Below are 13,082 nucleotides of genomic sequence, written 5' to 3' on the forward strand. Positions count from 1 at the left end.
AGCTGGGACTACAGGCATGCGCCACCATGCCCGGCTAATTTTTTCTATATATTTTTAGTTGTCCGATTAATTTCTTTCTAATTTTTTAGTAGAGATGGGGTCTCGCTCTTGCTCAGGCTGGTCTCGAACTCCAGAGCTCAAACAATCCGCCCGCCTCGGCCTCCCAGAGTGCTAGGATTACAGGCGTGAGCCACCGCGCCCGGCCCAAACATGTGCTTCTTATAAGCCCAGTGAGGCAAACTCTCAGGAGTTAATGGATATCATTACCCCCATTTACAAATAAGGAAAATGATGCTCAAAGAGGTTAAATGATTTACACATTTTTGCAAAGCTATTTGACAAAGAGTAGGGATAAACTTCTAAGACCCCTGGATTCTAGATCTGATGTTCCTTCCACTAAACTATGTTGATTATTGGTGCCTAAACCCACAAGTCCCAAAGGCTGTCCAGTTTGCATGAAAGACATTATATTTCTGATGGAACATCCAAGATACATAAGAGGAGCTGTGAGAAAGAGGGAAAACAAATTTCAGTTCTATTTATATTTCGTTCATCACCCAATGGACAGTGAGTAAGGAGAAAAACAACTTTACCTCTGATAGTCTTCCAAAGCCATTCCCTCCTTGAAAGCTGGATAGAAAGGAACAGAGTAAGGACATTTCCTGTGCAGATGAGCAAGAATGAGGTCCCCAACTCTGGGGTGGAGCTCCCAGATCCCAGACGCCACAACCGCAATGGGGAACGCTGCTTCGTGATGAGAGGCCACCTCCTCCTCGCCTTGTTTCTGGGAACACAGAGATGGGTACAATTTTAAATTAACTCCCGAGAAAGGCTGAAATCTTGTGTACCAGCCTCTTCTTCCCATACCTCCGGTAACAAGGTATCTCACCACAAATTTCTCTGCCAGTTTGTACTGGACGAAGTCCAGCCCCTGTGGGGTCAGTGTGACACATACAGCGCGCCCACCAGATTGAACGGGTTTTCCTGAGAGGAGGCTGTGGATCTTGTCAAATATCTCCTTCAGCTTTGAACCTAGGCGTGACAGACAGAAAGTTAATTAAAAGATACAACAGCAGATCAATCTCTTTCTCATCATTATAATAACAAAGCACCTATAGCAATCCAGCTCTGCAGCCCTGAAGAAGTTCCGAGCCTAAAAGCTAAAACACTGATGCAGAAGAATAAACGATAATCAAACACACACGTGTTGTAGGGGATGCCAAAGTATGCAAGCCATGGTACTATTCCAGAGGAATTCCTTATTTGGAAATGAACTAATTCTGACACTGACAATAAAACAAAGACATAAACAGTATAGAAAGAGCTCTTAAATTGTGTTACAGATCCCACGGGCTGTGGCTGATATCCCTAGAGAAGCCAGTTGCATCTCTAGGAAAAACCTTCTAAAGGATATTCCAACCCTACGATTTTCCCTCCTTCTCTGGGACCTGCCCTCCTCTGTCCCCAGGGACACAGAAGTGGGTTCCTAACAGTTATAGCTATATGAAAGATGCTGTGTGCCACACCCCACACCAGCTGCTATTAGATTAGAGGTAGCCAAGCTAAGCCAATCAGTCCAGTAAGAGTCAATCCTTGAAGAGGCCGGCCCTGCAACACAGTTAAGAACAGTGGTCGCTTGTGACTGCCATGTGGACCAAAGAACAGCAATCCACAAAATAAGGATGGAGATGTACAGAGGGAAGATGAGATGAGAGAGGAAAAGAGAACTAAAGTTTCTAGCTCCCAAGTCCTCGCCCCATTTCTGCCACTGGGCTCTGTGAAATACTCCTTTATCTTTAGGATTAATTCCTTTGTGTTTGTGTGTGTGTGTGTATGTGTTTGTGCTTTTTGTTTTTTGCTTAAGTAGATCTGAATTACTTTCTATTACCTAAAATCAAAATTTTAATTAACACAGCATCTCCAATTGAAAAATAACCTACCAAGTTCCTAATCATTTCAAGAAATGTCACAAAAGTCTCAGAAATATCCTTCCTAACAGTGATTCTGTTAGGGAGAAAAAAAAAGCCAACCACATTTTTCAGGAAGAAAAGCAGGAGGGAACCAAGAATCAAGTAATGAGACACCATAGAAAGCACAGGCCTAATAACCCCCAAACTTACTGAGATGTTCAACTATGTACATTTCCATACAAATTTACTCCGCTCATATTCCTGCTAAGTCACACTCTACTGCTACTTTACTGACAGTTTCAAAGGACCCCACTGGCTGAGTCCTCCACCCAGCCCCTCTTCCAAGTACTAACCAGGCCTGACCCTGCTTAGCTTCCGAGATCAGACGAGATTGGGCGCGTTCAGGGTGGTATGGCTGTAGGTCACCCAGCCCCTCTCTACACCTCTCTAGTTAGCTCCTAACACTGTGCCTGCTGTGGCCTCCTACACACCACATCGGCACCACATTGTTATTGAAATTTTTCTCCAAATCTCACTGCTCATGGATAGCCACCTTTCTTAAAAAGACAGGAGTTAGGTCATCTTTCTCTCTCATTCATTCAGCATTTACTGAGCACTAACTCTGGAGCTGCTTCTGGCTGGATTACAAGCTCTTAAAGGGCTCCCAGTCATGATGGAGATGTAGGGACAATGTCAAGGAAGATGTAGAAAAAAGAAAAACAGCAAAACTAGACACTAATCAGATGTAGAGAATGAAAAAGAGGAAGCAGTGAGGAAGATGACTCCCAGGTTTCCAGCTAAAGTGACTGAGGAGATAATGGTGTTACTAATTACTTATGGGAAAAACAGGAGAAAAAAGAGGCCGAAGGAAGATGATGGGTTCAGATTTGAACATACTAAACTTAAGGTAGCTGAGAGACAAAGCAGAGATGCCCCTCAGGTTGCTGGAGCTGCAGAATCTGAAGCTCAGAGGAAAGGAATGACCCAGAGAGACATTCAGGAGTCACAGGCGATGTCTGAAGCCATGGAGGACACAAACGAGAACTGAGGGGAAGAGCAGATCCCTAGGAATCACCTCCGGGGGGGCAGGTAGGAAACTGAGGAATGCACAATGGAGAGAGAGAAAGAGAGGCAGGAGGAGAACCCGGACAGTAACGATGCCATGGAAGCCAAAGGAGTAGTTTCCCAGAGGAGGGGCTCGTCAACAGTGCCAAGTGGAAACGTGAGGAAGATGAGAAAACGCTGAGAAGACAGAGGACCGAGGGAAACCTCCGTTAGGGTGTGACCGAAGCATCTTTAAAGGCCGAGGGAAAGGAGTCTGTAAAAGGGAGTAATCTCGGAAAACAGGAAAGAAAGGTGCCAGACATTGAGACAAAGCTGGGCAGGAGCCTCGAGTGGGCAGGGGCAGGGCAGAGGTGAAGGGTAAGCCCAGCAGGAAGGATGCCTTGTCCCAGGACACGGGGACTGAGGCAACGCAGCTGTGGTGCAGTGGAAGGGGCAGCATCCAGGAGCCCACGCTGGGAATCCCATTTTCTGACGAAGGAGGAAGCGAAGCTGCAGTCAACCAAGGGAAAGGGCTGAGGGTAAGCTGGAGACCAGTGACGCGTAGGGTGGCTGTCCAGTCCACCTCTTCCCCTTGCTGTTGCTATCGAAGGACATGGCACTTTCAGTTCCACAAAGTGACATATGTTTATTTATTTATACCTTGCCCTGCTCCAGAAAGAAATTCAGGCAGCAAAGTGCTATGTAAGTTTTGTCATATTGCCTCTTAAGGGCAGGAACTGCAACATTTAGGCAACGACAAGTGAACCTGGAGAATGGGACCCATGATGAGTCAGAGGAGCTTCCCAGTTGTACACACTCCCCAGCCACTTGGCAGCTCAGTCTGTAATTTGGAGGCTTCCACATCTGGAGCTCTACAGAAATGAACCTCTGGCCAGGTGTGGAGGCTCACGCCTGTAATCCTAGCACTCTGGGAGGCTGAGGCAGGAGGACCGCTTGAGGTCAGGAGTTCAAGACCGGCCTCAGCAAGAGCAAGACTCTGTCTCTACCAAAAATAGAAAGAAATTAGCCAGACAACTAAAAATAGAAAAAATTAGCTGTAGTCCCAGCTACTTGGGAGGCTGAGGCAGGAGGATCGCTTGAGCCCAGGAGTTTGAGGTTGCAGTGAGCTAGGCTGACGCCACGGCACTCTAGCCCGGGCAACAGAGTAAGACTCTGTCTCAAAAAAAAAAAAAAAAAAAAAAGAAATGAACCTCTGGTCGTAAAGAAGGGTCTTTTCCCTGCCTAGGTCTCACTGTCCAAATCTCAGTCTCTGTTGAGAAAAGAACAAGTCCTTAAGTATTAACAAGGCAAGATTAGAGTTTGGAAAAGCTAATGTAGTAGGACAAAAGCAAAGTTTGCAAGTCACTGCCTAGGTTCCCTTAGTGATACTCTCAGTTAAGAGCCATCCTCAATAATTTGCCATTAATGAGTCAACGAACATATGATGATTACTTTCTATGTGTTGAAGAGGAAACAGGTGAGAAAAATAGGATATATATAACTTACATATACGTGATCCAACGTCAACATTTATTTGAGCATACTCTTTTTATAGGAACCTTACATAGGAACCGCTTAGAGAACTGTACAGATAAATAGATTTGGAGTCGAATAATACAGTGAAGTTAAAGTCCACATTCTTAACTCCTCTGACCAACCTGCGATGGTGGAGATTTGGCTCACTGGGATGGTGGCAGCCTTCTGGAGGTCCATCTTTATCTTCTTGGCCTGCCAGAGAAGAAGAGTGAGAAGGTAGACAGTGTTTTGAAGAGCTCAGTAGATGTTGTGTGGGCCATGAGGCTGTCATTCTCTGAGCACCATCAGGCCCAGAGAATTCCCACCATCCACCCTGCCCATACCTGACTGTCTTTGCTGTTGGTGAGGCCCTCAAAGGCCAACACACACTGTGTGGCAGCATCCTGCAGCTGCTGGTACCACTGCATTGTACTGTCTTGTACCTTCACCTGGAGGTCTGAGAAATAAAAGAGAGGCTTTAATAATAGCTAGTATTTACTGAACATGTAATATGAGCCAGGTACTCTTCTAATCACTTTATTTACGTATTAACTGCTTTAATTGTCATAATAACTATGAAGTAGATACTATTATTATCTCCATTTTATACATAAGCAAAAAGGCACGGAAAATTAAGTCATTTGCTACGGTCACATTGCTATTAATCAGAAAAACTAGATTCCCACTGATCTGGCTCCAGGGCCAGCATTCTCAAACACTTTGCTATGATTTTCATATGTATTAAAATATGTACGTAATATTAAACAAACATCTATCTGTATATATTTATTTAAAATGCTCAGTAGCAGCAATACTTGTAATAATATATCTACTACAATTATGTAGACTTTCACATCCTCCTGCAAAGTGTTAGAATCTGAAATCAGGCTCCACATCAATCAAAAATGAAGAGTTCCGGCTAACTGTCCTATAGCTTAACACAATATTCAGAACACACTCTCGTTTCTTTTCACATTCGGAAACTTACGCCCAGTTAAAGGACCATATCCACACCAAAACCTACCTTCATTCTGTTTCCCTCCTGGGCCCTGGCTGGGAGCTGGGGACTCTTTGTGAGCCTCCGGTCCCTGCTGCATCTGTGACTCTTGCAGCTTTACCTGGGCCTCCTTTTCATCCTGCCGCTTCTTGTCTTCACAGGCTCTGGTGATCTCCTGCCCCAAGTTTTTAAGAAGGTCCCGCATTTCCTGCAGAGCTCGCTCAGCCTCAGCTTGGTTCTCTGCTGTAGGATAGCCACTCTGTCGGAGTGACAGAGATGGTGCTTAGTGGTCATACCAGAGGTACCCCTGTAGGGCTAAATCATACCTCACACAAGTCCATAAATGTCTAGAATTGGAATGTTGCAACAAAGGAGTACCCGCATTCAACATGTTGATACTGCTCTCCCGTTCTCTCAAAGGTAGTACCGATTTACTACCACATTCATAGTTCCTAAGTATAAATTTGTTTATGCCCTCACCAATGGCCAGAGTAATTTTTTAAAGTTTGTGACAATATGCTAGATGAAAATGATACTGTTTTAATTTGCACTGCATACACTAATGGTGATTTTGAACCTATTTTCATATTTATTGGATAATTATATTTCATTTCTGCTCTTTTAAGGGGCTTGTCCTGTCCTCTGCTCATTTTTTCCATTAGTGGAATGGAGGGGGAAAGTAGGAGTGATTCGTTTATCTTTTTTCTTTTCTTTTTGAGACAGGGTCTCATTCTGCCACCCGGGCTAGAATGCAGTGGCATTATCATAGCTCACTGCAACCTCAAAACGCCTGGGCTCAAGTGATCCTCCTGCTTCAGCCTCCTGAGTAGCTGGGACTACAGGTGTATGCCATGACGCCTGGCTAATTTTTCTATTTTTTGTAGAGATGGGTCTTGCTCTTGCTCAGGCTGGTCTTGAACTCCTGAACTCAAGCAATCCTCCCACATTGCCCTTCATTTATCTTTTTTCCCATAAATTACAAAAGCTCTATTTGTATGAAGGACATTAAAATTTGGTCTGCTGTATATGTTACAAATACGGTATCTAATTTGTAATGTGCCTTTAACCTGTATGTACTCATATCTACCCATCTTTTCCTTTATGACTTCTGCTGTTATTGCTATGCCAACACAGGGCTGCCATACCTTCATATAATGCAAATATTTACTTATTTTTTTCCACTGAACTTAATGATCTCTTGTGTCTTTTTACATTTAAATATCCAAGAAATATAGAAGAAGTGACAGTGTGGTACAAATGTCATCTTTATTTTTATTGTTAGTTCTCTTTCTAAGTAATCCATCTATTCCCCACTGATCTGAAATGATACCTTTATCATACATGAATTACCTACAAAAAATTTGTCTCTTCTGTGTTTGCTATTCAGTGTCACTAATCTTTCTGTCTCTTTTTTTTTTTTTTTTTTTGAGACAGAGTCTCGCTTTTATTACCCAGGCTAGAGTGAGTGCCATGGTGTCAGCTTAGCTCACGGCAACCTCAAACTCCTGGGCTCAAGCGATCCTCCTGCCTCAGCCTCCCGAGTAGCTGGGACTACAGGTGCAAGCCACCACACCTGGCTAATTTTTATTTCTATTTTTAGTTGACTTGCTAATTTTTTCTATTTTTTTTAGTAGAGATGGGGTCTCGCTCCTACTCAGAGCTGGTCTCGAACTCCTGAGTTCAAGCAATCCTCCCACCTTGGCCTCCTAGAGTGCTAGGATTACAGGCGTGAGCCAATGCGCCCGGCCCTTTCTGTGTTTCTATGCAAAAACAAATTGCTTTAACTGTAGTGTTCAGAAATGTTTTTTATAGTTGATGATACAAGTCCCCCATCACTAGTCCTTTTTGAAATGGTCCAACACATTTTTATTAAAATTTTATTAAATTTATTGATTTGGGCAAATTTGACATCTTACTTTATTGAGGTTTCAGAAACATGGTAAATTCTTCCAATTATTTATTTATTTAGTTGGTTAGTTGGTTTGTTCTTTGTTTTTAGCCTGAGAGGTTTGAGCCATTTCCAATTATTTAAGTCTCATTTATAAATCCAACAAAGCTTTGTATTTTTTGTTATGTAAACCACATCTATTTTGTGCTAGTTTATTTCTAGGCATTCTATATTTCGTTATATTTGTAGCATTTTTTTTTTTTTTGAGACAGAGTCTCACTCTTTTGCTCGGGCTAGAGTGAGTGCCGTGGCGTCAGCCTAGCTCACAGCAACCTCAAACTCCTGGGCTCAAGTGATCCTTCTGCCTCAGCCTCCCAGAGTGCTAGGATTACAGGCGTGAGCCACCACGCCCGGCCTATTTGTAGCATTTTTTGCTAGAATATTTCGAATTTTGGTCACATTATTAAAAAAACTCATTAACAGTCTAATTAAAAAATATAATAGTTTCCAGCTTTTTCTCTTAGCTTTTGAGGTAAATAATTGTATTGTCATTGAATAACAGTAATTACATTTCTTCGTTTAAATATTTAGACTTCATTTGCTTTTATTGACTTGTATTGGATAAAACTTCTATGAAAACATTGAACAGCAGCAACGTGATATATTTTTCTTTCCCAATTTTCATGACATATCTGAACTGTAGTCTTAGGGAGATACATATTTTTATCATGTTAATGAAGAATACGCTGTTATTCTTAGTTTACTATAAGTTTTTTCTTTTTATATCAGGGCTGTGGAATTCTAGCATATGTTTTTATAACATCGGATGAGATAAACTTATGATTTTGATCCCTTAACCTATTAGTGAAATGAATTTCATGAATACATTTCCTAACACTTGAGCCAGCTTTGCACTATTCTTACAATAACACCCCTTTGGTTATAGTGCATTATTCTTTTAAGGTATTGATAAATTTGTTTTTCTAATTTTTTATTTAGAACTTCTGCTCATAAATGAGATTGCATATAAGTAAGACTGACATGCAAACTTCTTTTAGCATGCTATTTTGTCAGAATTTGATTACCAGGATTACAAAATGAACAGAGAAGCTCTGCATCATTTTCTATGCTCTCTCCTATAAACATGTTTGACAGCTTTGTCTATTAAATCACTGAGGTACTACATTTTAAACCAACTTTTCCAAGGTAGTGGAAGAATAAAGAAAAAGAAATCTCATTGGGAGGCCAAGAGTTTGAGACCAGACTGAGCAATGTAGTGAGATCTCATTGCTACAAAAAAGTATTAATAGAAAAATTAGCTGGGCATGGTGGCACACATTTGTAGTCCCAGCTACTTAGGAGGCTGAGGCAGGAGGATCACTTGAACCCAGAAGTTTGAGTTATGCAGTGAGCTACGATGACATCCCTGAACTCTAGTCCAGGCAACAGAGCAAGACCCTATCTTAAAAAAAAAAATAAAACTACTTTGGGGAACTACCTATTATTAATAGCTCATGATTAGCTTTTTCCTTTAAATATTAAAATGATTAAACTCCATTAATTAAAATTGGACTCATCCTGGTATAAGAATAAAAACACAATTACCCTTCCCATAGTGCTAATTAAAAAATAAATAAAAACACAATCAAGGAAGTGAAAGTGTACAGAGAATGAGCTTCTAGGATAGTATTTAGTGTGATAAAAGGTACATACAAATCAGGAAGGACAGGTGGTAGTAAAACGGTATAAACATTTTTTAATAAAGATCTTTATCCCCCATCAAACATCAAATAAATTTCAGATGGATTAAATGAGGGACAAAAACCCATAACTTCTTTGCATCAGAAATGTCAGAAACCATAGTTGTACTATGTACGTCATGCAGTTACATAAAGAAATAAAGAAAACCTACACGTTGCTAAGCAGTGATCTCCAGGTTATACTGCCAAGTACAACAAAGCAAGGCACAGAACAGTACATATACTGAGCTACCTTTTATCTCAGGAGATATATATACTCCCCCCACCCCCACTACATATTTGCTTTTGTTTTTAAAGAACGGACACAAGACCCAAAAGCTAATAGAAACAGTCCCTTGCAGAAAGGACAAGAATACAATGGAGACAAAAGAGAAGGAAGCTAGACTTCTCTAACTATACGTTGTTTTGTAGTTCTGACTTTAGAACCATGTAAATGTTTTATATAATTATAAAACAAAATTGAATCTAGTTGAAAAAATTCTTAAAAATCAAAAGGAAAATAAAACAAATGAACCCTACCATTTATCAAGTTGGTAGCTTAACAAGAGAATTAATTCAAGTGAAATGAAATAGTAATTTTTTTTTTAAGAGACAGGGTCTTGTTCTATTGCCCAGGCTGGAGCGCAGTGGCATGATCATAGCTCACTGTAACTTTGAACTCCTGGGCTAAAGTGATCCTCCTGCCTCAGCGTCCTGAGTAGCTGAGACTACGGGCAAGTGCCACCGAGTCCAGCTGAAAATTTTAAAAACATGTAATCTCCAACAGAAACAGAAACTAAGAACAAGAACATACAATCCATAAAATAAACATAAAAGGCTAGAAGACATAAAATTCAAGAAGTGCAAATTAAAACAAAAAAATTACTGAATGAGCAAAGACAATAGGAATTTACAATATCCAGTACTCTCAAGTATACAGTGTAAATGGCAACAGACACTGCTAATAAAGGGTGAATTGGTACAGCTTTTGGATGTGAACCAAGAACCTTAAAATTCTTTTATCCTGTTCATCAAATATTTAATGAATGCCTACTAGATGTCAAGGCCATACAGTACTTACAGCTATTTTTTTTTTTTTTTGAGACAGTCTCGCTCTGTTACCCAGGCTAGAATGCCATGGTGTCAGCCTAGCTCACAGCCGCCTCAAACTCCTGGGCTCAAGGGCCTCCTGCCTTTGCCGCCTGAGTAGCTGGGACTACAGGTATGTGCCACCACACCCGGCTAATTTTTTCTATTATTAGTTGGCCGGCTAATTTCTTTTTATTTTTAGTAGAGACGGGTCTCGCTCTTGCTGAGGCTGGTCTTGAACTCCTGACCTCAAGTGATCCTCCAACCTTGGCCTCCCAGGGTGCTAGGATTACAGGCGTGAGCCACCGTACCTGGCCTAGTACTTACAGCTATTAACACTGTCTTAAAAACATGAAAATGTCTTTAATGATTATAGTAATTACATGTTCAAATACAATGTTGGGGTGGGTGCAGTGGCTGATGCCTGTAATCCTAGCACCCTGGGAGGCCAAGGTGGGAGGATCACTTGAGCTCAGGAGTTTGAGACCAGCTTGAGAAAGAGCAAGACCCCATCTCTACTACAAATAGATAAATCAGCCGGCATTGTAGCACACATCTGTAGTCCCAGCTACTCAGGAGGCTGAGGCAGGAGGATAGCTTGAGCCCAGGAGTTTGAGGCTGCAGTGAGCTAGGATCGTGCCACTGCACCCTATCCTGGGCAACAAAGTAAGACTCTCACCTCTAACAAAAATAAAATAAAAAGTATTTTGCAATCATAAGAAGTAGGTATTTTCTTAACCTAAGATATAAAATGCTATATCTACATGAGTCCAATTTAGGATGGAAATAACACATACAGACACAGATACCCCTCCACCAATACCCTGTAAGAAAAGAAACATGCTAAAATGGTAACAGTGGTTACCTCTAGGTACGGCGATAACAAGTAATGTTTGGTATTTCCTCCCACAAGCAGGCATTACTTTTTTTTTTCCTTTTCCTTCCTCCTCAGGCTTTACTGGGCTTTCATTATTTGTGGGAGAGGGGGCAGGCACTACTTTTAAATCAGAAAACAATTTTGCTCTTGAGGTTCTCCACTTCAAAAACAGAAAACAGAGTCACTCAGAAGTCCCCCTCACCTCTGAAGTGGCCCGAATGATCCCCGAGATGAGGCTGCACAGCTGGTTGCCTCGGGTGCGGGAGGCTGCCAGGTCGATCTGCAGTAGGTCCCTGTGCTGCTCAGCGGAGTCCAGCTGCTGGCTGAGCTGCAGCACTTCCTCCTGCAGGGCGTAGAGGCTGCGCAGGCGGCCCTGGCCTTCTTCCCGCCGAAGCCGCTCCTGCTCCTCTTGCTTCAGGCGCTGCTGCTCGGCCTCCCGCAGCTTCAGGTTGAGAATCTACAAAAAGTGCATTGGGGTCACCTCTCCCTAAGGACTCCTGGGCTTTCTCTTTCTACAATCCTCAAGTCCTAGCTGGGCTACCTATTGTCACAGATGGGCTCTGAGCAGGAAAAGGACTTCCCAAGGTCAGTTACACAGAGGCAGGGTGGGGGCCAGGTGCTCCACGGTGATGGTCCGCCAGAACCTGACTCTTCAGGCAGGTTACAGACACCAAATCCCCATGCCGATTCTCCCAGGCTCTGACCTTTGCTCGGTGACGATGCTCCGCTTTTAGCTTCTCCTGGTGCCCCAAGGCTTCTCTGGAGCTGAATGAAAAATGGCAGGGAGGAACAGTGAGGGATGCTTCCTAAAGCTGTGTTACCTCTCCCAAAAGCCTCCCTCTTTGTGTTACTTTGGTCATCTTTCAAAGGTTGGTCATTTTTTCAGGTTATAAGCCTCTCTGCCTATTTTATTTTCATATTTAAGGACTCAGAAGAAGTTCAACTTTTTCCCCTTGGGATTCCTCTTGGGAAAGAGTTCCAGTTGACCACACTGACATTCCCAATCACAATTCAGGGAGACTCACCTCTTCTCCATCACCTCCCGCAGGTCCTGGAATTCTTTATGCTGTTTCAGTTCCTTCCGTTCATCAAACCGCTTCAGCTGTTCAGATGCCATCTCCGAAAGGGCCCGCACCCTCCTCTCCTGCTCCTCCTGCCACTGCCGCAGGCCTTCCTGGAAAGGATCAGCACCTGCTCTCTGTAGTGCCATCGACACTTTGCTCCTTTACCCCTGGAGGCTACCCTCCCATTGGTCCTTCATACACTCAGAGACACTCCAGGGCATGGAATCATCAGTTTACTTCTCAGAACCTTTGCAGGAGTGCCCTCTCTCCTTTGGGTTCATCTTTAAACTCAGCTCTTTTAGAAAGCTCTTCCAATTTGCCCCACATGGTTTATGTCACACCAGGGACTCGGCAACATATTATCCAACAGCCATGCCCTTTTAAGCTTCCATCCTGTGTATTCTTATGAGGGTTTCATGGTAATCCACAGAAATCCTTATTCTAATACCATAAACATGCTACATACATTCCTGTCTCACTGCTCTCCTGTTATTATCTCTGCCAGGGAGACTTTTCTCCCCTACCTCCACTAAGGAAAGTCTCCTTCCTTAGTACCTAATGGTACCAGACATTTCACTTATTATTTCATGAGAGTACTCTTGTATGGTTTTAAGGGCAATTTGACATTTTAACTATCAAAATTTAAAGTGTATATATCCTCTGACACCCATTCCATTTTAGGAATTTATCCTAAGGAAATACTTGCATTTGTGAGCAAAGATATATGTAAAAGGATGCTCACTGCAGCCCTGTTGATGATGGCAATAAATTTAAAATGATTTAAATTAACTCAGAAATGATGAAATTATTACATATATACTTTACCGTAGTCATAGTGTAGAATACTGTGTAGCCCTTAAAGAGGATGAGATACTACATACTGACATGGAAATATGTCAAAATATATTGTTAAGACATTATGTCTTTTCTATTGTATTTATTCATTTATGTATTTTTAT

General features: G+C 42.1%; 1 protein-coding gene across 1 annotated transcript in view; it reads right to left on the minus strand.

Moving 5' to 3' along the window:
- GLE1 (GLE1 RNA export mediator) overlaps positions 1–13,082 on the minus strand; it is a 29,044-nt gene that overhangs the window by 5,378 nt on the left and 10,584 nt on the right. Inside the window, exons 4-11 of the mRNA XM_012639721.1 lie at positions 12,085–12,233; positions 11,764–11,824; positions 11,262–11,516; positions 5,494–5,725; positions 4,814–4,926; positions 4,613–4,682; positions 890–1,032; positions 594–784 (exon numbers count right to left, since the gene is read on the minus strand). Coding sequence (XP_012495175.1) covers positions 594–784; positions 890–1,032; positions 4,613–4,682; positions 4,814–4,926; positions 5,494–5,725; positions 11,262–11,516; positions 11,764–11,824; positions 12,085–12,233 — 1,214 coding nt within the window. The remainder of the gene's footprint in view (positions 1–593; positions 785–889; positions 1,033–4,612; positions 4,683–4,813; positions 4,927–5,493; positions 5,726–11,261; positions 11,517–11,763; positions 11,825–12,084; positions 12,234–13,082) is intronic.

This window comes from Propithecus coquereli, unplaced genomic scaffold (genome assembly GCF_000956105.1).
Source record: "Propithecus coquereli isolate 6110/MARCELLA unplaced genomic scaffold, Pcoq_1.0 Scaffold142, whole genome shotgun sequence".
NCBI classification, from domain to species: domain Eukaryota; kingdom Metazoa; phylum Chordata; class Mammalia; order Primates; family Indriidae; genus Propithecus; species Propithecus coquereli.